This window comes from Tubulanus polymorphus, chromosome 11 (genome assembly GCF_964204645.1).
Source record: "Tubulanus polymorphus chromosome 11, tnTubPoly1.2, whole genome shotgun sequence".
NCBI lineage: Eukaryota > Metazoa > Nemertea > Palaeonemertea > Tubulaniformes > Tubulanidae > Tubulanus > Tubulanus polymorphus.
The window spans coordinates 9595277-9622533 of record NC_134035.1 but is presented as its reverse complement, the minus strand read 5'-3'; the positions used below and the strand labels follow the sequence as shown (position 1 = coordinate 9622533).

Here is a 27257-nt window from a genome sequence, read left to right as displayed (position 1 = left end):
TGATATTTAAATTTCTTAACGGTTTTTAGCGCAATACAAACGACCTTGAAAGGTGAACGACGTTTGTCGGCGCGGTGAAACAAAGCTTTCGCGATTTCCACGTTTATAGGTTCATTTTAAGAAATATCTCTAATATATCAAATGTTGGATCATGAACAACGAAAAATGGGTAAAAATATAAATAAATGTTTCATCGTTTTAACATATTTTAAGGATTTTAACGTATTTTGAGGATATTAGCGTATTTTGAAGATGAATTTAGTTTAGTCGTGAATCGGCTACAAAAAATAATGCACGATGACCCGGACCCCTCTTCAGCCACCATGAAATGTTCTCATTCTCAAGTTCGAAAACTTTTTATATCACGAAAACAACCTTTCATAAACGAAATAATGAAATTCATTTCTGGTGACGTTTTAAAAGGTTCCGTATGAATTATGCATTTTTGTTGCGGCTAAATCAAAATCAAATTAAGATATCATTCGCATCGAATTGAAACGGGTAATTGCCGATATTCATAATTGAGTTTTATCAGTGTTGTCTGAGCACGATTGATGAACAATAGGTATTCGTGATGGCGAATAGTTTAGTATTTATTAAGTCTAGCGATGTTCCGATTTGCTTCCGGACTGCGCACGCAGCTCCATGAATATGCATTAGATATGAATAGTCGCAATTTAGTTTCGAGATTAAATCATTCGAAAATCGTAATTCCGATGACATTTACGAAATGAAGAATCAATGTTAGGTGCGCTTTGGGACTTTGAGATGAGTTGTTGGTCGTTTGGTGCGTGGCGGTTCTAAAGCCGGGAGAAAAGTGACGTGCTAACAGCTACGTGAAAGTACAGCACATATACTTTGCGGTATTCAGTGCAAGCGAGGCGAGAAGTAAAGGACGCGCTGATATCTTCTATTTCAGCAAAAATGTGAAGTCAAAATGAAACGCATTCTTTTTGGCAGGGATTCGAACCCGATGGCATTGCGGGACTGCCCCAGTTTGAAGAACGGAATGAACGAATTTTCGCATACTAACACATAATACATAAGCATCATGTATGGATTAAGGGGGTAGTGGGCCGGGCTCTATTTTTGCCAAGATAACATTTTTACAAATTACTATTGGTCATTTTGTCATTTTTGATAAAAATAATTATTATAATGATAATCATACAAATAATTATTATTATCATCACTAAAATGTACCTTGCATATATGTTTTCTTCATTTCTGGAAGTGCCCTGACCAGTAAACGTTTTAAATATTGGATTTTGTCGTGAGACTTTTCTAGTTTAAACGCTATGGCGGAAAGAATGAACGATGATAATCACCGTCGTCGTTAAATGAGACGAGAACCGGCGGCGGCTGCGGCGGCGGCGGCGGCGGCCGTTCTGTTGCGTAACAATGATGATAACAATTCAGATATTTGTATTGAAAATTGTGTTCGGCGAAAAATCATCGCCGCGGAAAACAAACAAACGCCGCAACACTGACGCGAATTTACCGGTTATTATCAATACGCTCGCGGGAAGGCTCGATCTACGGCACACGGCGTCTATATTTGGATCGGTAAACGCCGCGGGGCGCGGACGTGCGCCATCAATGAAATGAGATACTCCTCGAAAAGTCTGTCCCCGAGCGCCGTTCTAGCGAATACGTTATCAAGAAGAATAATTGAAGCCAGTAGGAAATCACCGGCTTTTTGTTATTCATTTTTTTTCGTACGCATCGCGTCGAAATAATAAAAAGTAACTTCGTGTGAATTTTGTCACGGCTGGTCTTGAGAGTTTGTTGCAGAAAGAAAATCGTGTACTAACTTTAAAGAACTCTCGTAATTCCTGCTAATTGTGTCTAGGAAGGTGCGCTTCGTCTGTAGCATGTAAAAAAGACAATTATTTCCGTTTTTCCTGAGGTGTACGTTTGAACTTCTTTTTTGCTGCGACGACTGAAGGCACCAGGTGTATCGTTGCGCTGGGAGTCAGTGCAATCTGAAGTCATTTTGATGATATATGCGCGCTCTCTCTCTCTGTCGTCGTTTCAACCGTTCGAGTTTCGCGTTTTATCCGTTTGACGTCTGGTAGTCTGTAATCATCACCGAGTTCGGGTCTTTTCCGCAGGCTGCCGGATTCACTCTGAGGAGTACTCCGAACACTGTTTGGGATTTCCTGGCTGCACGAACAGAATCGAACACCAAGAGATGGCGGTTCAACAAATGCAAATGTTATCAATGATAATCAATAATTGTTGCAAGTTTGGTGACGTTAAAATCATCCACAATCAACCTCTAACCGCCTGGACCTTCTTAACCCTAAATTCAGGGTCCCTGAACCCTAAAACCCCAACCCTTGTACGCTTAAAAAAACTGCCATTTTGTTTTTGACAACATTTGAAAAGGGTCGTCATCTTAAACACACTGCCATCTAGCGGAATTCTTGCTGCCCCACCTTATTTTGTGCAGTAGCGGAGTAACGTCTGGAAGTCACGTGACCTGTTCTAGTGTATTTTTTTGTTCCGCACAGTGTTCGGAGTACTCCACAGAATAAAACAAGCAGCATGTAGGTGATCAAACGTAATCCACTCCGGCGGTGGCAGTTTGCGGACCGAATCGGCGACGACCTATTGTGTAGTCGGTAAGACATGGCGGGCGGTAATCATATTCGAAACAATGAACGAAGATTTAATTCGATTTAAAAGTCGAATAATCTAATTCATCAAGTAAAAATAAAGCGCGTTTGTTGTCGAAACCAACTAACGAACCGTCGACGAATTTAACATGCGCAACGGCAAAGAAAACGAAAACGCCGTTATAGATTTTTGCGTTTTTACCCCGAGTTTTATATGGTGTTGCATACTGATTTTCTGCCAATTTGCGCCAACTTTGGTGCGCAAAGAAAATTAGATTTTTTTTACCGACAATAATTAATGTAGCGACAAGAGACAGACACTCCGCGTCGACAAAACCCGAGGAGGAATATGACAACGCCGCTGTGCTTTGATAACCAATAATAGTTCATATGAAATGAGATGTACATTAAAAAATTCTTCCGAAATGCGACGGTTTATTTTGAAAGCTCTCTGAATAACGATAGGCCAAAAATGATGCATCGTTTCTCCTAATCGGCCGGGTCATTTTGTAAACTGCAATTGAATTTGTAATTATTTTTATAGCTGCTGGATCTGTTATGGTAAAATTGATAGTGATTTTATAATAGGTAATATACGCAGGGTAGATAGGCGGTCAGCCGGGTCAACTTTTAAGTTCAACAGAAATGAGAAACAAGGTATCAATGTTTTAGCATTATGTGTGTGAGTACCTCGTAGGGCATAAGTGTAGAATACGGTTAATTAGTTTGTGTCCACAGTTGGCGGGTCTTCGAATCACGTCAAAATGAGGAACTGCGTTACAACTTACATATGGAATATCTTCCTACACCTATGCTCAAGCTCACCGAATTTCACAGTTAGGCCAATTGCAGATTTGATATTCGTTTCTTGAAACTTGATAGACAAGAAGTGACGAACACATGAATACGATGCGCCTTTATAACAAAAAACAAAAAAACTATAGACTATGCCTAATTGCATTTACACTGATTGCTTATTTCCATGTTGATAGTTAAGCTGGAATAGGGCTGTACTCAGTTGCACCATGGGCGTATAAACTACGTCTATGGTTGCGCATATAGTGGAAATCTGACAATTTAAGATACAGGTCTTATGATTAGATATGACGAACTTTACGGCTGTGAAACTGGGCCCTAGAGTCTGACGAGTCCATTTAAAATTCCAAACTTCCCAACTAAATCTGAAGTTCTCGTCAATAAAATATTCTAATAGCCGAGGGCTATAAAAATACCAGGTGCACCGGAACGATTCGCACCTTTAATCGGCCGCGTTATTACGCTACGATATGGATTCATAACTGTCGCAACATACCCCCGTGTATAATTAATATACATAGAATATTGCATAAGCGAATAATTGGCAAAGATTCTCCGCGTCTAATACGTGTCGTACACCGGGTATATATCATGTAAATGATTGTTTTATAGGCTTTCGTAACGATCGCAGACGATCGTCATTCTAGCTGATATTGCCTGTCAGAGAGAGAGAGAGAGAGAGAGAGAGAGAGTGAGTGAGTAAGGGAGGGATAGAATCAGTTGAGAGATGATCGTTAAGTTTACCACGTCCCTTGTGCAGCGGATTCCCTCGTCATTCATTCATTACTTATTACAGAACGCGTCCCGTACCTAGTAACTGTTCAATTACAGAACTACTCGTCGTCATCTCTCGTAGGGACGCATTTCTCATAAACCCGCCGCGTCTCGTACACGTAATAAACGACCATTTTTTCTCCCAATTCTGCTGCCAGTAATTACTATTTCATTGCGGAGTAGTCCTTTCCTCTAGTTACAACTCTTTTTTTTTTCATTCAGTGACGGAAGCTGGAAACTTTTCGTCATGCAACTGATACGATGCGATAATCTATTTGTTCTTTTATGTTTTACAGTGTCAAATGGCCATCGGGACGAAGGCGTTTTTCGACATGATGCATTTCGACCCGCCTAAAGTGATTCTATTCGGGCCTTCGTGTAAGTCGGTGACGGGACCGATTGCCGAAATGACGAAGTGGTGGGATATTTGGCAGGTGCGTAAAACAATCAACGTATCATATATATATATATATATATATTCAATATTCCTGGGCTTTATTAGTTTTTATGATATTAACATAGATATGGTTCGGGATAGTTCCCTGCGGGATGCCCGCAGCTGATTTCCATACGCCATGTTGTTTCTAGCGTTGTCCAACTGCGCTTTTCAATCTCAATCCCGGTGTAAGGATCTTTATGTTCGTGATGCACCGAGTTTAATACCGTTCATTCACCACCGCTGAATCCGTTTATGGACACAGGACCGTTAAGTTCTCGGAGCGAGCAGCCGATTAGGTGCGACCAATAAGCAGATAAATGTCATCTGTTTGTTGTCGGGTGCGTTGTGCGCGCTGTCACACGACTTCAATCCCATTATTCCTCGACACGGATTATTATCCCAGGTACAGAAACGTGATCATCGAGTTTTCATTACTGGATTATGAATCGTTCGCGTCAGCCGCACTGGCAATGACCACTTGACGGCGATATGCGGCGAGAGATGATTTATGGCGGTATAAATCGCGATTGAATGAACATTTCCCTAATGACGGCAGCGATGGCTGCGACGGCGTGCGAGAATAACGAGGAGGTGTCGTGATTCCCGGGCAAACGTGCCGCATTCGATCACAAGTTTCCCCTAGAAAAACATTGGGTTTTTGCTTAGTATTTCTACTCTATTGCCTCGTGGCGTTTCTACTGTACTGCCCCGCAACTTCCCTCTAGAAAACGCAAGCAGCCCCCTGGTTTCATAGTCGAGACTCAAGTGTAAAGGTTATCATTAGTCTTAATTTAGACTGATCTCTAGTTTTTAGGCTGGCTAGAAAGCGAAGGTAGTCTTAGACTAGTCTCATACGCCATGGCTATGAGACGGGTCCCCGCTATTTCGACTGTGCACCACTGCATTCGGTCGCTTGCAGTTCCCATGCAAAAACACTTCCCCGAACCCTTTTTTAATGGAGTACCGGCACCACTACTGTGGCAATCGAGGATTCAATTTATGGCAGGAGAAGATCCGCTAGGTTCGCTAGTGGTTACTCGGTTACCGCGCTTCGAGTTCTTCTACATTCCAATTAAATTCGAATCAACTTTTCTGATCGGCAAATCTTTTGCCAGTAAAACTATACCATACATTTATCGGGGACACCAATCTTATATCCATGCGATGACTTGTTTGACAATATTTGTTGCGCCACCTGGTGTGTGCCAGTACCCCATTGATGACTGATTCGTACGATCGATATTAAACAATTAACAATGAACAACAGCGGTGAAAAGAATGGTTTTAGCAGTGGCTGCAATAATAGAAATGTTTAATAATTATTTCCTCTCTCTCCATCATTAAAATTGACTCCGTCGAAATTCACCCGTTCGCAGATATAGCGACCTTCCCCTCTCGGGAAAATATTAAAATGCTAGAGTTGAGCGCTAGAAAAATGTTTCTACGCTCCGAAAGTAGCTGAAACTTAACAACGGTCTAATTAGATAAATTTTCAGGCAATGTCGGTTCGTTAAAAGGCCCGAAAGGCACTTACCGACTGAAAGGTAAATCAAAGCACCACAATCAAATATTGAAAGCAAATGTGCTGTGATCCAGGTAATAAGATTAGTCTGTGTACCCGCCGTCTAGGCTACGTTTTACTTTTCCCGAGTTCGTGCGCTCATGTTGTACACAGTCACCTGATCAATATTCCGGCATCGTAAACACTCTGTGTATAGTTGATTTCTCGACTTGTAAAAATGTGCGCGCAAAGACCGATACAAACCTGGCGACAACTTCGCCATCAAAGATACATCGGATCTGCAAATACTAATATGAAGTAGGGTTTTTTGAGCCGATGAGTTTTGTTTGCCTTGTAGTTAGAGTATCGTCTGTGTACTTGCTGTCAACACGGGCGTCTCTCAATGTTTTCATCAGTAGAGATATCGCGGGAGAAATCGAGAAACATATTCAAATGTCTGTTTAGGCAGTGATTAGAAATGTTAGAAAAGATCACTGTGACGGGATACCATTGAAATAGGGTATTTGATCTTAACGGTGCCTCATTAAATGAGTTTTAGCGTTTGAAATTTCAGATCTTTGAAACTAATTTTTCAACGTAGATGCATTTTCGAGGAACGTTTTTGTGGACATTATTGTGAGGTTTTTCGTTCGTATAATGAAACTTGCTCGATTTTCCCGGGCGAACAGATCGTTTGTTGCCCGTCATAAAAGAACCCAAAAAGCGATTTAATATTGAATCATAATTCGTCAGTAAAACGATAATAGCTATTGTGGGTTCTTTTATGATAAACGTCAAAACCTTCACACTAATAACACAGCTTGTTGCCTCTCCTTAGGAAATTTCTTCAGGTATAGTTAATCAACGATATAAGCAATAGCATTATATTATAGAGAATCCAATTGAAATTGGTATAACGAGAAAGTTGAAGACCGATTAGTTTCCATTCAGCTAATAATCTATTGATTCAACATTTCGACTATGACCTATAATAGTCATCCTTAGGAAAACTGAGTTAACACAAATATAAGATGTATACAAGAACCAGAGACAAATTCAGTGATTAAGAGTGAAACAAGCTAGGGATATTACAAGATAAGAATAGCTACAAACTAGTTAAAATCGGCGAATGAATTATTAGCCTGAAGGAAACTTTTCGGACTTACTCATTTTTTATCGTTATATCAGTGTGCGATTCTCTATATATCGTCACACAACGGGCTTAGTGTTTCAAAAATGGTTAGCCTTATATTGATTCATTATATGATCACTATTACAGCTATCATTCGCCGACATGAACCCAGAGCTTTCCGACCGCAAGAAATACCCGAATCTATTTCGGTCCGTTCCGAGCGACAACGACTTCAACCCGGCTCGTATCGCCATTCTGAAACGATTCAAGTGGAGAAAAGTAGCCACGCTTTACCAAGACGCTTCCAAAGGTGCTTCCAGATTCGCTTACGTACGTATTAAGAAGTATTCTTTTTTCTTCTAATTCGCGTGGGCCCGGTGTCGTATTCCGTAACTAAGACCGAACAAGCCGCGCGTAAAAAGAGCCGAATCATAATATAAAGCGGGTGAAAGCGGAGGCGTCTTCCAGGCACTCGCGAGGCATATCTTCGAGTTATACGCTTGACGGTATCGTAGGTGTTTTTGATGTATCATGTAAAGACTTGTATGGAGAAACAAATACACTGTAAATGTACATTCAATGAATACTATATGGGCTGCTATCCCCACTCCCCAAACATCGGCTCGATCAAGGTTAGATCATCAACCTCCGACCGCTCTGAAGGTTGCTCGCAGGCGTACGTTCGCCCGGATTCAAAAAAGCTGTGATAGTGTGCGGGTGTATACGTCCATACGTTCTATACCCCGTGACAACTCGAGTCGAGTCTAGTCGTCATGTCGACTGTCTGCAGAAAGGATTATCGCATTCAACGCTGAAAATAAAAATGAATTTCCTCAATTTTGAGTGGTGTTGTGTTAATGGGTGCTTTGAACATTTCTCAGTAAAATGTCGCCGGCTATTAGGCCTGCAGAGAACGACGTTAAAGTGGCTAAGCTTAATGTCCTTCTCTCTTTCTCTCTGTTTCTTTTTTCACTAGACAAATAACGCGTTGACGAAGATGTTGTTTGATCAGGGATTCAATGTGACCATTAAGAGTTTCTCGGACGATCCGTCGAGTGCTCTGAAGGTTTTTAAGGTAAGTTCCGAAAGTGCGCATTAACGCAGTTAAGCCGTACGCGCCCGGCGAGCTGGCTACTCGGTCATTTCTTGTACTCCATGTACGCACGCACGTATGGCTTACGAAGCGAAAGTTCATATGCAAATCAGTCTATTTCTGGCGAATGCGATACAAAATCATAAAATGTTACACCTGGAAATCCGGAATGGTACTTGACAAGTGGCATACTGTATTTCGCCTGGCATTTTGATCCTCATTGCTACATCATGATGACATCAAATGATATCCATGCCATGTACAGCGAGTGCTGGCTTATTTTCAGTCTAAGATTCGATTAAAATATATTGCATGTTCCGTATAAGCAAACGAGCCCTGAGGCGTACGTAATTCTGACTTAGAATGTCGCAAAAACCATCGAACGAACGAAGAACGCGACTGTTAGAGTTAATATTTGAGCTTGTCGAATACAGTTTTGACAGCCGTCTCCATACAAATTGTTCAATTCGATCTGATGATGGTTTCCGACGATTTTTTTCAAACCTCGGGGGCTGAGTTTAACTGAGTTTATGCCGCCCGTAATCATATGATATCTATTCCGATCCATCGATCGTCTTTTAAATACCAAGCCGTATTCGCACCGGTGTCCGTTATCTAGAAATTTCTAGCTATATGAGTTTTACTGCGAAAGTGTGAATATATCTTATACCAATACCATTCTCTCTGGAGCCTCCTCGTAGCTGCCCAATCTTATTTGAAGTGTGTCATTGCCACTGTTAAATGTGCTTAGCATTAATAGAAGTACATAGCGGATACGTGCTTGGTTTACATAATACCCGTGCACTTCTATGTTCAAGCGAGCCGCTTCCACATCAAAAACTGATATGAATTTCACCGTCTTTTGTTTTCTGTTCAAAGAAGATCGTTGTTTCTACTTGCAGGATAACGATATCAGGATTATACTGGGTAGTTTCAGTGAAATCATGGCCAGGCGGGTTTTCTGTCAGGTAAGGTAATAGCTCTTAAGGTGACCGTAGTGAACTGATCTAAATCTCAGTATAGTTGACAAATAAAAACCCACAGTAGATTTGTAGAAAAAGTTTATTTTCTAACAGCTGCGAGGTTAATTCTAAACGTCATCTTCAGAGGAACAAACTTTAGATAAACTTTTTCTACAAATCTACTGTTGGTTTTTATTTGTTTGCTCTTAGGTCTATGTATAGACTCTGGGCTTTCATTAGTATTCATGGTAAAACGATATTAAAATGAAACTCTAAAATAAAGAAGCTCGTCTGAAACTGGGCCCAACGCATGTTCTTAAAACGCCTTTACATGCTTTAAGTAACGCGTTATACCACGACTATAGCGAAACTGACGTTTTATGAAATATCCCCTGATCCTGCTCGAGTGTTTGGCTTTGTGAACGATGGCGCATATCTCCAACGGTCGAAAACCGCCATCGATATAAAAATGATCAGTATCAAAGAATAGAAACATAACCCGTGGTAAATCGATATGCCTACGTCGCCGTATTCACGCTGCAAAAAACTCGATTCCGGCGATGGAAAACCGATGGCATTGTTTAAACCTAATGAATAGTGTCTGCGACTCCGGGAAACGGACTCTATTTTCCCCCCATACGCTCCGTCCAATTACCGCATGTTCGCTTAAGATCAAATATCGCCCGGTAACCTGATTTTTCGTGTTCGTTCTTTCGTGTCATCGATTTTGCATCATCTCGAAGAAACCGTCGTCGTCGCCAGCGCGTACCCGAGAAAAGGTCGAAGTATCTTGGTTAAATCTTAGTTGACTGATGTTTATGGGCTTTGACGGCTGTTTTTCAACTTGTAATAGCTGCCGAGCGAGAGCGGGGAGCCGCAGCTAAAATGTCGACGGGAAATGGATGCATTCTCGCCACCGCGGATATTAAAGGGATAGCCGAATAAAGTTGCCGCATTAGCCGCGCTCGCGATCGACCTCGGTTACGTATAGAAAACAATCGCGCGACGAAAACCTACGTTATTAAGAGTTTTGTTCTTTTAGGTCTTTGAAAATTTCGGAGTTATCCGCCAAATATCAATACGGCAAGGGAGCCAACCGTGTCCCTTGCTAAATCAACAACACAAGCGTCTTACGAATAGTAATTTACGCGGTAGTTGATTAGAACGTAAGATCTTTCGTGGTATCACGTCAATGCCGAGCTTTTTGATTCAGCCGCCAGCGTTTCAGAGGTTTTTTAAGCTTTTCATGTTCGACGTCGAGCTTTGAATTTCAATCGACCGCCGTAATAAAGCTTTTTTTCTCGTGGTATAAAACTAGTGCGTATTCGGTTGTCGACTTATGGGACCTTTTTTGGTTTATCAGTATGTCAGTGACACCCGTAACATTTCCCATACTCGTAAAAAAAGCATTTACCGGGTGTAAAATAAAATCAACGAGATGAGTAGTACTTTAAAGGTTAACTAACCTATTTGACCGTAGGCCTATAATCTAGTTCCATGATGTGATGCACAAGCTTTTGCTCTCAGTGTATAGTAGTTGCATCAGGTGAATGAATGACTATACCTTGTAAGTATAAGTACGGAAGGAACATAAGCTCCTCACGACTGATACGTTGTATTTACCAGAAAAGTTGATTCATGTAAAGCAGAAACGCGTTATGAGACCAAAATGAACAATTTGAGACTGAATGACCTACACTTCTTTGACGCATTTATCACGATGAAAGTATCGTTTTCTGAAATCGTTAATTTGGAACTGTGAATTTTCAGGCATATCACATGGGTTTATACGGCGAGAAACACGTGTGGATAGTGTTGGGCTTCTGGCAGAATAACTGGTGGATGGAACCGGACGCTTCGATAAACTGCCATCCGAATCAGATAAAACAGACTATTGATGGCTCTCTGGCCACGGATATCATCAGTTTGAGTTCGTCAAACGAGAAAACGGTCGCCAAAATGGTAGGAGTTTTTCAACTTGAAAAAGCGAGTGCAATCCATATCTCAATGAATATAGAGTTAAAAAACGAAATGAATACTCGACGCTATATTCTACTCAAATTATCTCGTTTACCAACGACCCCTCAAAACTCTCACTCAATAACTTACGAATCAAGACTATCATTTTAAGCTATGATTTAGTCCAAATTGTTTCTTCCTCATTATTCAGAACGTATCTATCTTTTGCCATTCTAAATTTTTTTCATAAATGGCTGTATATACATATTCTTGCATTCGTGAGATTTATCTGTTAAAATGCCTTGTCTTGACAATCATAATTATAATGATTTTCGAGGTTCCAATGATTACACTAAAAGTTTTGAAAAGCTATTCATAAGTCTATAAACGATAAATAATCTTAAATCACATTGAATCTTCATCGTAAAGGGTGACGGTTTTAACGACCTATCGCGACATTGTATTTGGTTTACTAATCTGTATTCATCATGAACCGCATAGTTACTTCGATTCCAATGAGTTTTACGTAAATTAAGATCAATTTTTCTATCAAGCTAGTCAACATTCTAAACTGCACCATTTCGACTCGTCATTAAGAGTCGCAGTTCAATAGCCATTGCATTTTTCTTTACTAATCCGTATACATTCATGATAGGATTTACACACGTTTTATGTACTTCGACGCTAACGAACGAATTCCACGTAATTTTTCTAATAAGCTTTTCAATAGTCTAAACGATACATCATCTTGACTCAAATTGAATTGTCATCGAGTCGAATTCCATCTTTCCGTGTACAGTTTTCGAGCACACTCGTTCGTGCGCTGTCGAATACGAAATCGATTTCATTCATTTCAAGATGTAATACTTCGGAAAGGTCAAGGCCGCCGAGCGCGCGCGTTCCCATAAATATCCATTTACTTAATTCGTTTCACTTCCGACTCGAATGACGAAGAAGAGTGAAAGAAGAGTGGCGTATTATCCTGTTAAGAGAATCTCATTAAGTATTTATACTGACAGTGAGAATATGAAAAAATAAGACGTCGCAGAAAAATCTTCTCAGACGCATTTCTAGAAACTGGATACGTGACGAATATGTGGGTGGATTCGCTTTTAACTTGCAAGTCAACCCTGGTTGGAACAGAAGGGGTCAGGGGACCCCCTACCAAGAAATAAATGAACAATGATATTTATGTATCAGGGCTATGTTGTAAGTGTCACGTTTCTGCAACTATTTTTTTCGTACGATTTACGACGTGAGTTGCACATGATTACCCCAAAATTCATTATCATTTTATGCCATTTTTGACAAGAACGCCGTACACATTATTATCCCCACATACCAGACGAACAAAAGATTACGTTTCCCCTTTCCAGACGTCGGCGCAATATCTGTCGGAGTATGACAAGTTACGTAAGCGGGAATACAGTCGGTTTCACGGTTATGCGTACGACGGAATCTGGGTGATTGCCAAAGCGCTGGATAACATCGTACGCGCGAAACACGGCCAACCAATCACCGTCGATGACGTGAGGAGTGAGGCCATCCACACGGCCTTGAACGATACCGACTTCCGCGGAGTTACGGTGAGATATACTGTACATTCACATTTCAAGTTTCAAGTTTATTTCACAGAGATCATAATGGGGTACCGGTATCGCTACTGCGGCAATCGAGGATTCCACGTATGGCAGGCGAGGATCCGTCAGGGTCGCTAGTGGTTACTCGGTTACCGCGCTTCAATTTCTTCTACATTTCAATTAAATTCGAACCAACTTTTCTCATTAGTAAATCAATTTCCAGTGAACCTATACCATACACTTATTGGTAACGCCAATCTTATATCTGTGTGATGACTTGTTTGACAATATGTCCATTTGGGAGTCGAAAAGTCCAGTTCGAGGTTCATAGAAAATGAATCAATTTTCACTACGTACAACTGAATGTATTGTTACGCCATCTGGTGTTTGCCGGTATCCCATTTGAAATTACAGAAAACAGATTTAAAGAAAAAATGTATGTCAACGACCCATTAAGCCCAAAGCACGCGGCACCGAAAAAACGTTTTTGATGTTTTTTTGTCATGCCGTGTGCGGGGGAGGCAAAACAAAAAACGCCGAACTGAAAAACGTTTTTCACGAGCAAAAAAAAGTTTTCTGAAAAACGTGTTTCTGTTTCGGCAAAGCAATTTTGCCGCGTGCGTTGGACTTTACATGCGCCAATAGGTCGGCAGGAAACACGTGTCTTAATGTGGATTTCCTATTCGAATGAATATAGTTTCTGTGAATATGTAAATATTTTAAGAAAGATGATTTTTTTCTAATTTTCAATTTTCAATTTTTGAAAGTTGGTTACATATCGTCATTTCAGGGGCAAGTTCAGTTTTCTAATGGCGAGCGCGTAGGGGAAATCGCTGTACTTCAGTATCAAGGTAAATAACAGTATTTTCGTGTTAGCCGTATTACAAATAACTACTCAACGCGCACCAGTGGCTACAAGACACCAATTAACTGTTGATACATCTAGGTATTTATTCTGCCAGAAGCTGAGAACACAAACACAACGCAAACTGTTCTGCGGTGTAAGTTAAACGTATTGGAAAAAGTAGATACGTGTTTGTTTCGTGTCGATATATCGGTTGACTCTGCGAGGCAACTATCTTCTCTATAGCCTACAGTAACGACAGCCGAGGCGAGGTCAAGTTGCACGCGAATTATTTTGCGATACCTTCACGACGCGAAAAGTCGAATACGAACTGGAATAGTGCGCTTAATAATTATCGTCCCCAGTCACGGCATGTTGTGAAATATACACGAATGTATTTACGATTTCTCCGGTAAATTATTACATTTCCATTAGATATCAGATAGAACCTTCATAACTCATATATTAGCGGGGCGGATCTAGAAAATTTGGAAGGCCAGAAGAAAATAAAAGGCATTTCTCGGATGAAGCAGCAATATCATAGGCTACTAGTGGGCCCCACCCTCGTTATTAGATTTTATAGGGCTCATTATATGGGGAAAAGCTTAGCACTTTTGTGATATTACCGTAGGCCTTGATTACTCACATTACTTGTATTACAGTAATATAGCAAAGGTGCTAAGCTTTTTAACCTTCTATATAAAGCCTCAGGTGATTAGATATTGTCTAAAAAAATATATATCGGAAAATATACAATTTCCGTAAGGATGAGTGTGAAATTTACAGGTTTTATACGATCTTTGTCTTGACGAAAAATGCAACTTCAATGGGAAGGCAGGGGTCCCGACCCCCAGACCACCCCATATGTCCCCCATGTTGGTGTTTATAAGAATGTTAGTTTTTGAATAGAGAGAAATAAATATTTCTTTTCAGACGGTCGACTGGTGCAAATCGGTGAGTTTTACGCGATCAACAATTCGCTTTCGATGAACCAGTCAACGGTACGATGGGTGGGAGGTAAGCTTTCTGCTTTTCGTTCTGAGCTTAAGTCGATCTCAACATTTTTACCGATTTCTCCCTGACGTCGATTTTAACACAGAAGAGAATACGCAAAAAAACACTTCGAAATTTCAAACGAAGATCAACATTTCAGTTTTCATATTTAGCATTTACGCAAACGAGGAATAGGCTAAACGGGTTTTATTGCAAAGATCAAACGGTAAAAGACAAACACTCGAGATATACTTCTTCATATATTTTTTCTTCAAATTTCTAAAAGGCAAAGGACCGCCACCGGATCGACTCGACGCCGTCGTTGTACTACAACAGATCTACCTCCCCATCTATGTGTGCTTAGCTATTATAGCAACTATAGGAATAGTCGCGTCGGCAACTCTGATGATTATCAATGTAATCTATAGAAAACATAGGTAAGCTATGGAATCTAAGAAAGATAGAAAAATGTTGAAAGTGTATTTATATATAAACGTTTAATGATAATACGGTACAAGCAAGGTTGTTACGTATATAGGACAAGCTAGATAACCACAGGTCACGTGGGACTAGTTCTACTGGTCTACTGCATGGTTTGCACGCTTTCTACGCACGATACCCGGTTCGATCCTTGATTTCGGGTGGTTACTACCACCCTTCTTCAGTCTATTTCTAGACTGAAGAAGGCCACCCTTCTTCAGTCTATTTTTAGACTGAAGAAGGGTGGTAGTAAGAAATATTTCTCATATGTTTTAAATAAACATTTTATCATTTACTTCATTTATTGGGGGATTTTACTCGTATCGTTTTATCACGGATATTGTGATCTGCAATTGATTCATGATCTGATTCGTTTTATCAACTGTTTAAGGTTTTTACGAATCGAAATATCCAATTTTTAGAATTACAGATTATCACCGTCGTGCAACGAGGTTCTGAATCGATTCCGACAGTGTCTCTGATGCAAACATGTAGTATTTGTTCGAACGATTTTTTTTCTCATTTCAATGAAAATTCTGAACAAATATAATGATAATATTTTTCTAAACCCCGCAGGGCGCTATCGGGATTACAGCCAGCACTTGCCCGTCATTAAAACAAATCCCATCAGCTGCACAATGCCTGGCCTTGTAGGCGATAGAATGCAATAGAATATCAATTATTCAACATCGTTCCATATTTTTTTCAGATACATAAAAATGTCTAGTCCTAAGATGAATAACCTCATCATTATCGGCAGTATACTGTGTTATACGAGCGTCCTGCTTCTAGGTGCGGATAACTTAGTGGAACCAGTCGCCTTTCCATTTCTCTGCGCGGTAAGTGCCCATACAGAATCGCCATCAAAATCTCTTACCGTTAACGCGTTATCACAATGCTCCGATATTACATTTAAAATGCAGTGAATACGCGTAAATTATAGATTTATATAGCTATCAGATTCTAAGACCTATGCACAGGGTCCAGTGCCTTTCTAGTACTGCCAGCTGGTTAGCACTGTGTCCCCCATAACCATATATAGCGCACTTAAAAATGTATCGACTTTTTACGTGGCTTGTATAGCTTATGAAAAATAGATATACTATACTAAGTGTAAACTACTCCGTGATCTATTCCGTTTCTACGGAAGCGATAAGGGGTCTCGAGTTGTCGCTTTCCAACTCGTCAAGTCGCCATATTTATGTCGACATATCGCGATATATCGCGTCAAGTCGACATGAATATGTCGTTATATCGTGACGTTTTCACGACAAATTTCGCTTTCTCGACCACTTTCCTCGCGACAAGTCGACATATTCATGACGACTTGAAACTCAGTCGTCATATTACTGGTGTCCTCATCTTACATTTAGACATGTCTTCAAATGACGGTTTGTCCCGTGGAAAATGGGCGAAAAAGCGAAATTTGTCGTGAAAACGTCACGATATGTCGACTTATTCATGTCGACTTGACGCGATATATCGCGGTATGTCGACATAAATATGACGACTTGTCGAGTTGGAACGCGACATCTCGAGGCCCCTTATCGCTTCCGTACGTTTCTACAGCAAGGGTCAAAATTCCATTAATTTCAACTGCATATTGTTTTTTTGTATGTGCGCCTAAAAATAAATCATGCCGAGTTATATGTAAAATGTTTCAGGAGTATTTAAGATGTACCCCTTCTTCAAACCGTGTTTGCATTTCTCTACTATATATTCTATAAATGCAAACGTTATGTATAAACCAGCTTTTTGTGATTTGTGCAAATATGATTTTGTGCAGCAATAAACAGTATTGTGATTGTAATTAGAAAAGTGTAATTGACTGCCACGAAGGGCGATGTGTCTTGTCTACGTCACCATCTTGAAAATCAAAACAGAATTCTAAAGTTTATCCTAAAGGATTCATTTTTGTCCTGAACGATAATGCCGAAATCGTCGATATACCTCGTCGTCGGAGGGACATCGACTCGCATGTATTTTTTTCCACCATATTCTGATTCGATACATGTACAATTCAAATTTCTAGTGGAACTAAGCCAATGGCGCCTCGCGAAACCCATCATGGTCCCTTGTTTCCTTTCAAGTGTCGCGTGAAGAGCATATTATCTAGGTCCATTTCCAAAATGGAGAGATGTTTCTTCTACGTCAAACTTAAACTCGATAGCGCGCTATTTCGTTAGCGTGTCGTATTTCATGCTACTGAAGAGCTTCAAAAGTATCTCGACAATGTGTGTACCAGACATGTGCATTTCCATCACATATTATGAGCGCATATTTAAATATATATTTCCACTTTTAAAGTCTGATTGAATTACACGGGTTACGTCATCAATATTGTTAAAATTGCAAACTTTGAAGTTTACTGATGTTCGGATAGAAATAGGTCGCGTAGGCCTATACCCATACGGGATGAGATGAAAAAAACTAAGAGAGGATCTAACGTTTTAACTAAAATCTATGAGTTGAAAATGGCTCATCGAATATTGTGTCGAATATATTTCATAACTCTTATTTCATTTTTGATGAATTCTAATGATTACTTTTGAGAGGATATGCACCACGTCATCTATATATCGGGGCTAGACTGGTCGTCGGTCAATTCAATTCATCCAAAATAACTTAATTTATTATATGATTCATATTGAATCATCTATAGCCGACAACACTAAGCGATATATGTACTATTTTTTAAGGATCGATAAATTTTCAACTTAGTTTTCTTCTTATCTTTGTAAATGTTATGTTTGGCAAGTCACCAGTTACGACGGTCATCCAAAGTCTAGCCAGTCGATTTCATTAGCATGAATGACATGAGTTTACCCCCGTGGGAAACTTAACAACGACGTCACGAACACGGCACTGTATTAAACGATGGATGATTTAACCTCTAAACATAGAATAACTAAGGTCTGATCTTTTCGAAATTTTGCGTACGGTAAAGGTATATGTGGTAAAAACTGACGTGAATGAGGAGTGTTTTTACCTGACGTAACAGCGACTTATGGATCGTCGGCATCGGCATTTCTGCGAGCGTCGATTCATCATTCGTATCTCCCTTGATGTCGCGCGTGTCCATCATATTTCAATGATTTTGCGACGCGATTCAGCTGCTCAGCTGAATTTCGCTTCATTACTCGGTTCCATTAGAGGAAAATGTTACCGTCAGATCGTTACCGTCGACGATGGAACTCCGACGGTACCCCGTACGTCTATAAACGATCGCTGCGCGAACTATTTGCCATCGTTCCGAGCCAAGGACGTAATGGCTTTTTCCCGTTAATATTGACCTGATGCTAAAATACGAACAATTTAGTTATTCGACTAGATCACCTCTTTGTACCAATTATCCTATCATTATTAGCCATACGAGTCTCTTGGCATTTTGTCTACTAGCAATATTTTCAAGCTCTTGATGTTGAATATTCGTAACGACGTTACCGTGCATACATACAGTACGCCACCGACACAAATCGTTGATGAACGAAATGTCACAATATGAATTTCATATACGATGAAATTTGTTTTAAAATGAAACCACAACTTTACGGCGGTTGACTAACAGCCATAATCAGGTGGAATGATTTAATTTCGATAAATTCTATCGTATTAAATTCGAATTGCGGGACTTCTTCATTCATCTACATTCGACTTAACTTACAAATCGTTAACCTCGATACCACTGGTCTTAACTTTTATTTATTTATTTATTATCAAATAAATAAATAAATAAATAAATAGATCTACATTCGACTTTTAACTTACAAATCGTTAACCTCGATACCACTGGTCTTAGCTTTTATTTATTTATTTATTATCAAATAAATAAATAAATAAATAAATCTACATTCGACTTAACTTAAAAATCGTTAACCTCGATACCACTGGTCTTAACTTAGATTTCTACTCTATTTATTTTTCGTAGGCTCGGTCATGGGTGCTATCATTAGGTTTCACATTCGCGTTCGGCGCCATGTTTAGTAAGACGTGGCGGGTCCACGCCATTTTCACCAATATCAAAATGAATAAAAAGGTACGTAACCACCGCGCAGCTGCCAGCCACCAAGTTCTGGATATTTTCACCTATAACTCACTCAAAAAGTGATGCTCGAAAATTCAGCGTAAATTTCACACTAAGAATGAAGAAAATAGAGTCCGAAACGTTTCTTTGAGCTATCATTTATTCCAATTTATCCTAAGAGTCATCGTCAGGAATACGTTTTCCTGAAGATGATTTTTACAATATAGTCGAAACGTCTTTCTTTGCTTGAGATTTTCACGTTTTCGCAAATTCACACATCTGCATATATTTCAGGTTATAAAAGACTATAAGTTACTGATTATAGTTCTGTTTCTGGTGCTACTAGACGTGGGTCTGCTATCTACGTGGCAGATAGTCGATCCACTAAAACGATGTACCAAAAAACATTCGCCCATCGTAAGTAATGTTCGAAGCGTCTTCGGAATTCTTTTCATCTAGAACCAAAGTCGTTAGCCTCGCAATATCACAGTTACGAATATTCGTGGACAGTGTATGGAAAGTCTAGTAGTGATACGCATCGACTTTGATATAGCGAACAATCTTTACCTGACCGAATAATAAGTTCTTGGGAAAATATCTCCCCGACAAAAAGCTGTTCAACGGTTTCAATTTTCTCTCGTCACATTCCTAGAAAGTATCGAAAGTTCCATAGTTTCCTGTGCGTTCTTCTTTACCGAGCCCTTCCTCGGTATTATGTTAAACACTTCCTGAAATCTACTCGCTGAGACGATATATTTTCAAGTATAAATGCCGCCAAACGCTTTGCTCTACTATTCGTCGAAATCTCGGCGAATTCTGCGAAAGTCTTGAAAAGGAGACGTCTCGTAAATTCGATACTCGACACAAGACATCGCGTCAGAGCGTTGTAATCCAGCGAGGGAACACTATATTCTCGATGTTCGAAATGTCAAATGCCGAATAAGCGAAAATGAACTCCCCTATATATACATATATATATATATATATATATATTTCTTCAATTACAGATGCTTCCAAACAGCGAGGTGGCTATTATTCCATTGTTTGAGTATTGTTTTAGCGAATACATGACAATATGGATGGGAATTATCTATGCATATAAAGGCTTGTTGTTGGTATGTTGATACTCAGATTTCAGAGCGAGCGCTTACACTTGAAAAAAGGGCAACTATATCCCAAAGTACTACACCGAGTATACCCATCAATGCGTAAATCTATCAATTTACTTTCATTTAACTCAGGTGCAATGACAAAACTAGTTGCAACTTTCTAACTAAAGCATTTGGACAGAAATTTGCTCCTTGAGGGTCAATAAAGTATTAGTAAAATATCAGTGATGGAATGCAATTAAAGACATTATACGATATATGCATATTATCGTGTAACCGCCATATAAGTATTGGAATTCGTGTCTACTTATAATTGTGTTTTGTCATACAATATCAATATCAATATCTAAAAAATGTAGGTAGATTAGTGACTGTAAACATAATGCTATGAAATCAAAGTGTCAATGAACGCAAAAGCAATTTGTAATCTCTTCACTTTTAACACTTTACAGATATTCGGGTGTTTCCTGGCCTGGGAAACTCGCCAGGTCAGCATACCAGCGTTAAACGACAGCAAATACATAGGGATGAGCGTATATAACGTAGTTATCATGTGTGTCAGCGGAGCAGCCATTTCCTTCATCATCAAAGACCAGTTAAACGCAGCATTCATTATAATCAGCCTTTTCATCATATTTTGTACGACCATCACACTGTGTCTAGTCTTTGTACCAAAGGTTAGTTTCTGGCAAGACCATATCGCGCCGCATATGGTTTCGTTGGATTTTTTTTTTGATGCCAACTAAACGTGGAAGTCAGAGTAAGATCAAAGTTTACAGATCAAATGATGGATTTCCATGAGAATATAAGAATCGAGATAAAAGCTTTGTTGAAGTAGTACTTAATTGCGGTGTAAGCTAAGGAGGGGTCCATCGTTATATCTTCAAAAAACAGGCGACGAACGTCTCATTAAGTTTTTTGAACACGTGTAGGGGTCTATGTATAGCATTCTTAAAAGCAATGTTAGCTTATACAGTTGATTACTAAAATTCATCGAAATGCAGTTAGAAATCCTACATAATTCCCTTGTTCCATAACAAAGGATTATCATGGTGTAGTTTAACAACAATCGCAATAGCGCTGCTTTTGTATCGAAAAATTCTAGTTACACAGGGCCTCACTAAAAGGCGCAGTCGTGTTGAATTTATTCAGATGTGAACTTCGATATACAATATACTTCTACAAAAATATCCCCCGTGTTCTGAAAAAAGAAATGTAATCAATGAATAACAAGCGAATGTGCGTGTTTCTGCGAAGAAAATTGATGGATTTATTTTTGCCGTCCAATTTGTTTTTGTTTCAGTTAATCCAATTGCGAAAAGATCCAAAAGGTGAAGAACGCAGAATCCGAGCCACATTAAAGAAAATCAGTAAACGAGATAGCAACCACAGTAACGACATCGGTCAAAAGATCAAACGCGTTTCGGAGGAAAATATGCAGCTAGCAAAAATACTGGCAGATGTAAGTGCCACGTCGGGGTGGATTTGGCTTTATTCCTAGATTGCTCAATGTTCTGGCAACTTGCCGACGGTAGAAGCACATCAAGAGGGGGGTTTGAAAATTTAAAAGAAAGACTCTTTTTCCTAGCATCTAAGGCATTCTGGACCTCTGGCAGATTAGGCACTTCTACAAAATATGTTAGTCGCATTTTTCTGACTGCATTCTGAAATACAGTTGAACATAGCTTAGATCCGCCACGGTATATTCCATACAAACGAAACGTTGTATGAATTATTTGATCGAGATTTTGAGATTCGTTATATCAAAATATCGTATTTCCTTCAGGTACCGTACCCTTTCCAATGGTTTTGCCAATAGTCTCTGAATTTGGATTAACAAAATGTAGTTTTAGTAAAATACTTTTGAGTAAAGAAATAAACTTAATAACAATAATTATTATCAACTCAAATATGTTTGATTTATTTAGAAGGAGCGCGAGCTGGAAGAACTGTTGGTACAAGTCGGTGATGTGCCGCCCGATGAAACCATTCCAGACGGCATCTCTTCTCCCGTCCACAAGACTGTCGCTTCCCTCAGATTGAATAATTCCCCATACAACAATTATAGATACGCCCCAGGTAAATATATCGAGACATTTAAACGATTGATTTACTTACGTACGAGATTATTAAGTCTATCGGAAATAAATACCGCTCGAAGACATCGTTTCTTGCTGCGTCAAATTATAAGATCTGACACACGGGATTCGAGTCCGTCGACGTATATTTCAAATTCTTCTAATTCAAAGCACCGAACGTACATAAGAATTACTTGTTTTATATCGATGTGGGACCAGTTTTCTGTTTCAATCTCGTTATACGCATTATAACCCCGCAGTAAAGATGTCAATGCGGGTCTGGTTGCAGGCGATAGCCGCTCCAATTTGTGAATCCACCGAGGGACTCGGTAATGATAAATCTAGGACCTATTTCTTATCACCGACAGGCTACACCGATGACACAGATTCAGTTTACTCGTCGACTAGCGTGACGCATTTGTGGACGGCGGATAACACGGGCTCTTCTAAACTGTACATCAGAGAACGAACTGAAAGTATCGATACTCGTAACACGGATACCATAGAAATGTCTGAAATTGGGTAAGAAATTTGTCGGTAGTACCCACAACGAAGTAAGCTTCCCCGGGCGAACTTCGGTTATCGGAGTTAGTCGACTATTTGCGAACTGAGTGAAACCGAATGTCGGTTAGTCGAAACTATAGTCCGAAAATAGTCGACCACTGGATGAGCACGGACGCTGTATAGTTCAGACCTAGTTCAGACCAAACTGGCCGCCACTGCGAAACGAGTTTAATATCGAACTATGGCGCGTTCGATTAATACCTGAGCACTAATCGACGAACAACGAAATCCTAACCTTGCCCTGCCCGAGTTTGTATGTAAAACGTCTAAAGTTTGATGTGGTTAGCTCTTGTATCACATGAGTAAATATTAATGATTAGATTTATACTTAATAATTTCACAAGTTTTATACCAGATCAAATCTATACAAAAATCATTCCCTTTGCTTTTGAGTAAACTAGTTGTATATATGAGCAAATATTTCCTGGATTTATGAACGAACTTCGCCAGTATTTGTTAACGAGAGAGGGTTCGGTCGGCAAAGCAAAGCTGTCTATACTCACCGATAATCAATGCGAAGATTGATACCGATGTATTATCGGTGCCGAAACCAAACCACGAGCGCTTTTGATTAATTAGCTTCTGAAGTTAAGATTAACCATGAACTGAACTGAACTAACTCGACTATGAATATTAGCTTCGATCTGTCAATATAGGCCTCTTATGTGGTATAGGTGAATTTGATATTTCAGGAAACGTTCGCCGATCGTACTTACTCCGATTGTCGACCAGAACGGTGCCGGGAACGACACCGTGAAGAGGTACAGCAGGGTATATTTCGATCTAGAAAACTCGGACGAAGACGTCGTGTTAGAAAATATTCCATTGAACGAAACCAAGTAAGTAGTGATCTATAAGTGTTTGTCTAACAGTCGTTTTCAATTCACCTGCACCGTTCAGCAGTGTTCGCGTGTCTATCGTTGGCTATTGATGAAATACTATGTACGCGTTGAAACGATAGTTATAAAATCCCCGCATTAAGAGAAAAAATGGGGTCCGAAATGCTTCCTTGAGCCAGCAGTATATCTCAACGTTTCGACTCTTTCTAGTAATTATCTCCTAGGCAAGTTTCGATTGGACTCTGCCGATTCCTGAACGTTCCGATCAACCAGAATACGCTCTTACGGAAGTACGGAAGCGATAAGGGGCCTCGAGATGTCGCGTTCCAGTTGGAACGCGACATCTCGAGGCCCCTTATCGCTTCCGTACGCTCTACCTATTCCAGAATAGCATGTAAACCTGATTGAAGCGACTGGTAGAGTGTTTTTTGATATATTCCTAATCGGGAATACGTTCAGTCGTTACTGCCTATTGTGAGATATCACGTTATCGCGTGCATATCGATATCTATCTATTTTCAGTAGAATACCACAGAAAGTGATAGCAAACAATACCAAACCACTACCACCACCGCCGCCTTACCCAGGCCTGAAACATATAGCTGCCGAAATGAATTCTCACGTTGAACCTGTCGATTCCGACGCGGAGAAATCAGACACGGGTAGCGTGCATAGTCTTCCAGGTTTGATTTGTTCCGGTTTGTTAATGATGTGTTTCCAATACGTAATGGAGTATTGATCGAAACGTTTATGTACTATTTACATTTTTTTCTATCGCTGATTTTCCATTTGAAAAATGCCCCACGAATCCTACATTTTCTTTCACCAAATTTGGAGAACGAATTTCCGAAAGTTTAAACCGTAGAATAGTGTACAACGAAGCTATGCGCTTATTTGATGTATCTAGGTTCACAACATCTATTGGAAAAGAATCACAAATCAAATCGATGATTGGACTAGTAACTGAAAAACAGTCTTTTTCTAATCGATTCAGTCACTTAGTCTGTGCAACATTGGTCCAAATTTTTCGTCAATGATTATTCGTCCCAAGTAATGATTGAAACAAAATTAATTCATTCACTAATTCATGCATTCATTCATTCATTCATTCATTCATTCATTCATTCATTCATTCATTCATTCATTCATTCATTCATTCATTCATTCCCTTATCATCATAATAGCTCTGCATGCGCATGCGCGACCGTTCGCACCTTTATGCATAATTATGTTGTTACATATATCCCTGCGCTTAACTCCCCCGAGCATGCGCAGTCGGCCGCACGGCGTCGTCCATTTTATTTTTTCTCTATCATTTTTGTTCGTTTCAGTTGCAGATTTGAAAACGACGCTATGAAAACTAAATAAGCATTTTGTAAACAAAATATTCATATAAAAAGCATGGTAAATACTGCATGATCTGTTTATTTAAATATTTGCATATATTATCATGTTTAATATGACGTTAGTTGTAAATCTTTGAGTGTCTCCGGGCGCTATCTCGAAACATCAGTTTCCCTACAAAGATAACGGTAATGATGTATTTGGCATATTCCTGAAATAACGGAGCTTTCTGTTCGTCATCCTCATAGAGATAGTTTATCTAACGTACGACTTAATTATTTCCGTGTAGATTTACTACTAATTTTGATCTGTTTTTTGAGCAGATTTTTACGTGTTTCAAAATATCGATTTTTCCTTAACCGCATAACGTTTATACTAATACCTACTAATACTCGTTTTCGATAGATTTTTTATCTTTTTTTTCTTATTTCATGCGAATGAACGGTTGTTCTTGTTGTCTGTCAATGATTTTGTATTTTGTGTCACTAACACGTGTTTTACTAACACTCTTCACATTGTAGAACATGATGACGTCACAGATCCTACGACATCGTTATTATCGTGATCTGGCCGCCGGTATGTTTCTGTTACTCACTGATTTTTGATTGAGATTTACACACACGGGTTCGGTCAGCCACCCACCCCCACCCTCCCCAGCGCCAACGCAAACGTACAAATACTGTGCGCAAAAATGTCATGTCTTGATTAATTTAATCCTAGGTCTTGACTTTACCATTAGATATTTCGACACAACCAATCCGCCCAATATGTATCATATAAAAGATGTTTGTTTGAAATGCCGATACACCAATGGTGCTTGCGGTCATATTGTCGATTTGCATACACATTTAACTTGTAGTCAGGCTTCTTCCAAATCTATCGAAAGCCGGCAAAAATTGGATTAAAAGGTACTTTCTTCTAGAGCTAAGTGTTGAAACCATGACAATACGAGAAAATCCACAACAAATCTCTTATTTTTCTCGTCGGGTCTGTTCTTGCTGCACAGTCACTTTTTGAGTTAAACAACACTTTGATTTTTCAAGCGCCAAGCGCTAAGGCTATCCAATCAATTCTCAACACCACGATCGTTGTTGCTCGTGATAATCTAAAGCACGGGGCATGGTGCTAAAACGTAATTAGTTACAGTTTCATGTCAATTAAGATCTTACTAACATAACACTTCCCCGAACGTTTTTGATTAGTGTTTGTCAGGCCCCTCTACTAATACTACTTGCTAAAAGGATCGTGTCTGCATGCATTAATTTACTAACAACAACACCTCCAGAAGTGCAACGTTTATGAATAGATGCTAATGACTTTCAACACATTACACGCTGTTTGTGTGGAGTTGGAAAATTTCATGCCCGTACGATTGGCTTTTCATTCTGTCATATATATTTATATATTTGAATATTGTTTTTGACTGACAGTTCATTTTTTCATTATTCGTGAACGATAATCTGAACTCTCTCTAATCTGCTAACCGATTGTTTGTTTTGTCTTAAATCTCGCCATCCAGGTAGCGCTAGAGTAGCTCCACGACAAGATCCGGAACCGATCATCGTCAATCGCGAGTTCGTCCCGACCGGCAGGAAGTGTTCCACACCGCACCGCAACAAATCGGAGAACTCCGCCCGAAGGACGTGTGCGCCGAGACCCGATACATCGCGGCAGTCATCTGAGGAACGCGAGATTCTATTGGTGGATCGATTACCCGTAAAACAAGTGCGATTTGACACTAACAGTAAACCGGTTCGAGAGAAAATCCAGTCCCCGCTAGTTTGTGATATTGTCGAGTATATTTAGCGTTAAACCATCTAAAGAAGCATGTGGACCCTCTACACGCATAAACATTGATATGTTTGTTTGTTTGTTTGTTAGTCGATCGTTGATTTTATAATGTAAATAATATACAAAAAGTGAATATTTATCAATTTATTATTTTTACATCCGATTTCGCAGAAAACAGAAGTGAAACTGCAAAGAAAACGAATCCACTATTTGAATTAGATACTCGAAAGTTGTTCAGGCATTTAGCCGTATTTCTGTCCTAATTCTTCTTACGACTATAGATTACGTTACTAAAAATGTCACGCGCCATAAAC

At 39.6% G+C, this 27257-nt stretch overlaps 1 protein-coding gene across 1 annotated transcript in view; it reads left to right on the top strand.

Moving 5' to 3' along the window:
* Nucleotides 1-27039, top strand: part of LOC141913048 (gamma-aminobutyric acid type B receptor subunit 2-like) — a 75103-nt gene extending 48064 nt beyond the window's left edge. Inside the window, exons 2-21 of the mRNA XM_074804487.1 lie at nt 4508-4645; nt 7431-7613; nt 8260-8358; nt 9279-9344; nt 11109-11300; nt 12674-12883; nt 13668-13728; nt 14655-14738; nt 15001-15151; nt 15904-16033; nt 19123-19230; nt 19513-19635; nt 20226-20333; nt 20780-21004; nt 21631-21789; nt 22256-22406; nt 22774-22927; nt 23662-23808; nt 24331-24491; nt 26672-27039. Coding sequence (XP_074660588.1) covers nt 4508-4645; nt 7431-7613; nt 8260-8358; nt 9279-9344; nt 11109-11300; nt 12674-12883; nt 13668-13728; nt 14655-14738; nt 15001-15151; nt 15904-16033; nt 19123-19230; nt 19513-19635; nt 20226-20333; nt 20780-21004; nt 21631-21789; nt 22256-22406; nt 22774-22927; nt 23662-23808; nt 24331-24491; nt 26672-26958 — 2937 coding nt within the window. The 3' untranslated portion in view covers nt 26959-27039. The remainder of the gene's footprint in view (nt 1-4507; nt 4646-7430; nt 7614-8259; nt 8359-9278; nt 9345-11108; nt 11301-12673; nt 12884-13667; nt 13729-14654; nt 14739-15000; nt 15152-15903; nt 16034-19122; nt 19231-19512; nt 19636-20225; nt 20334-20779; nt 21005-21630; nt 21790-22255; nt 22407-22773; nt 22928-23661; nt 23809-24330; nt 24492-26671) is intronic.
* Nucleotides 27040-27257: the final 218 nt, after the last annotated feature.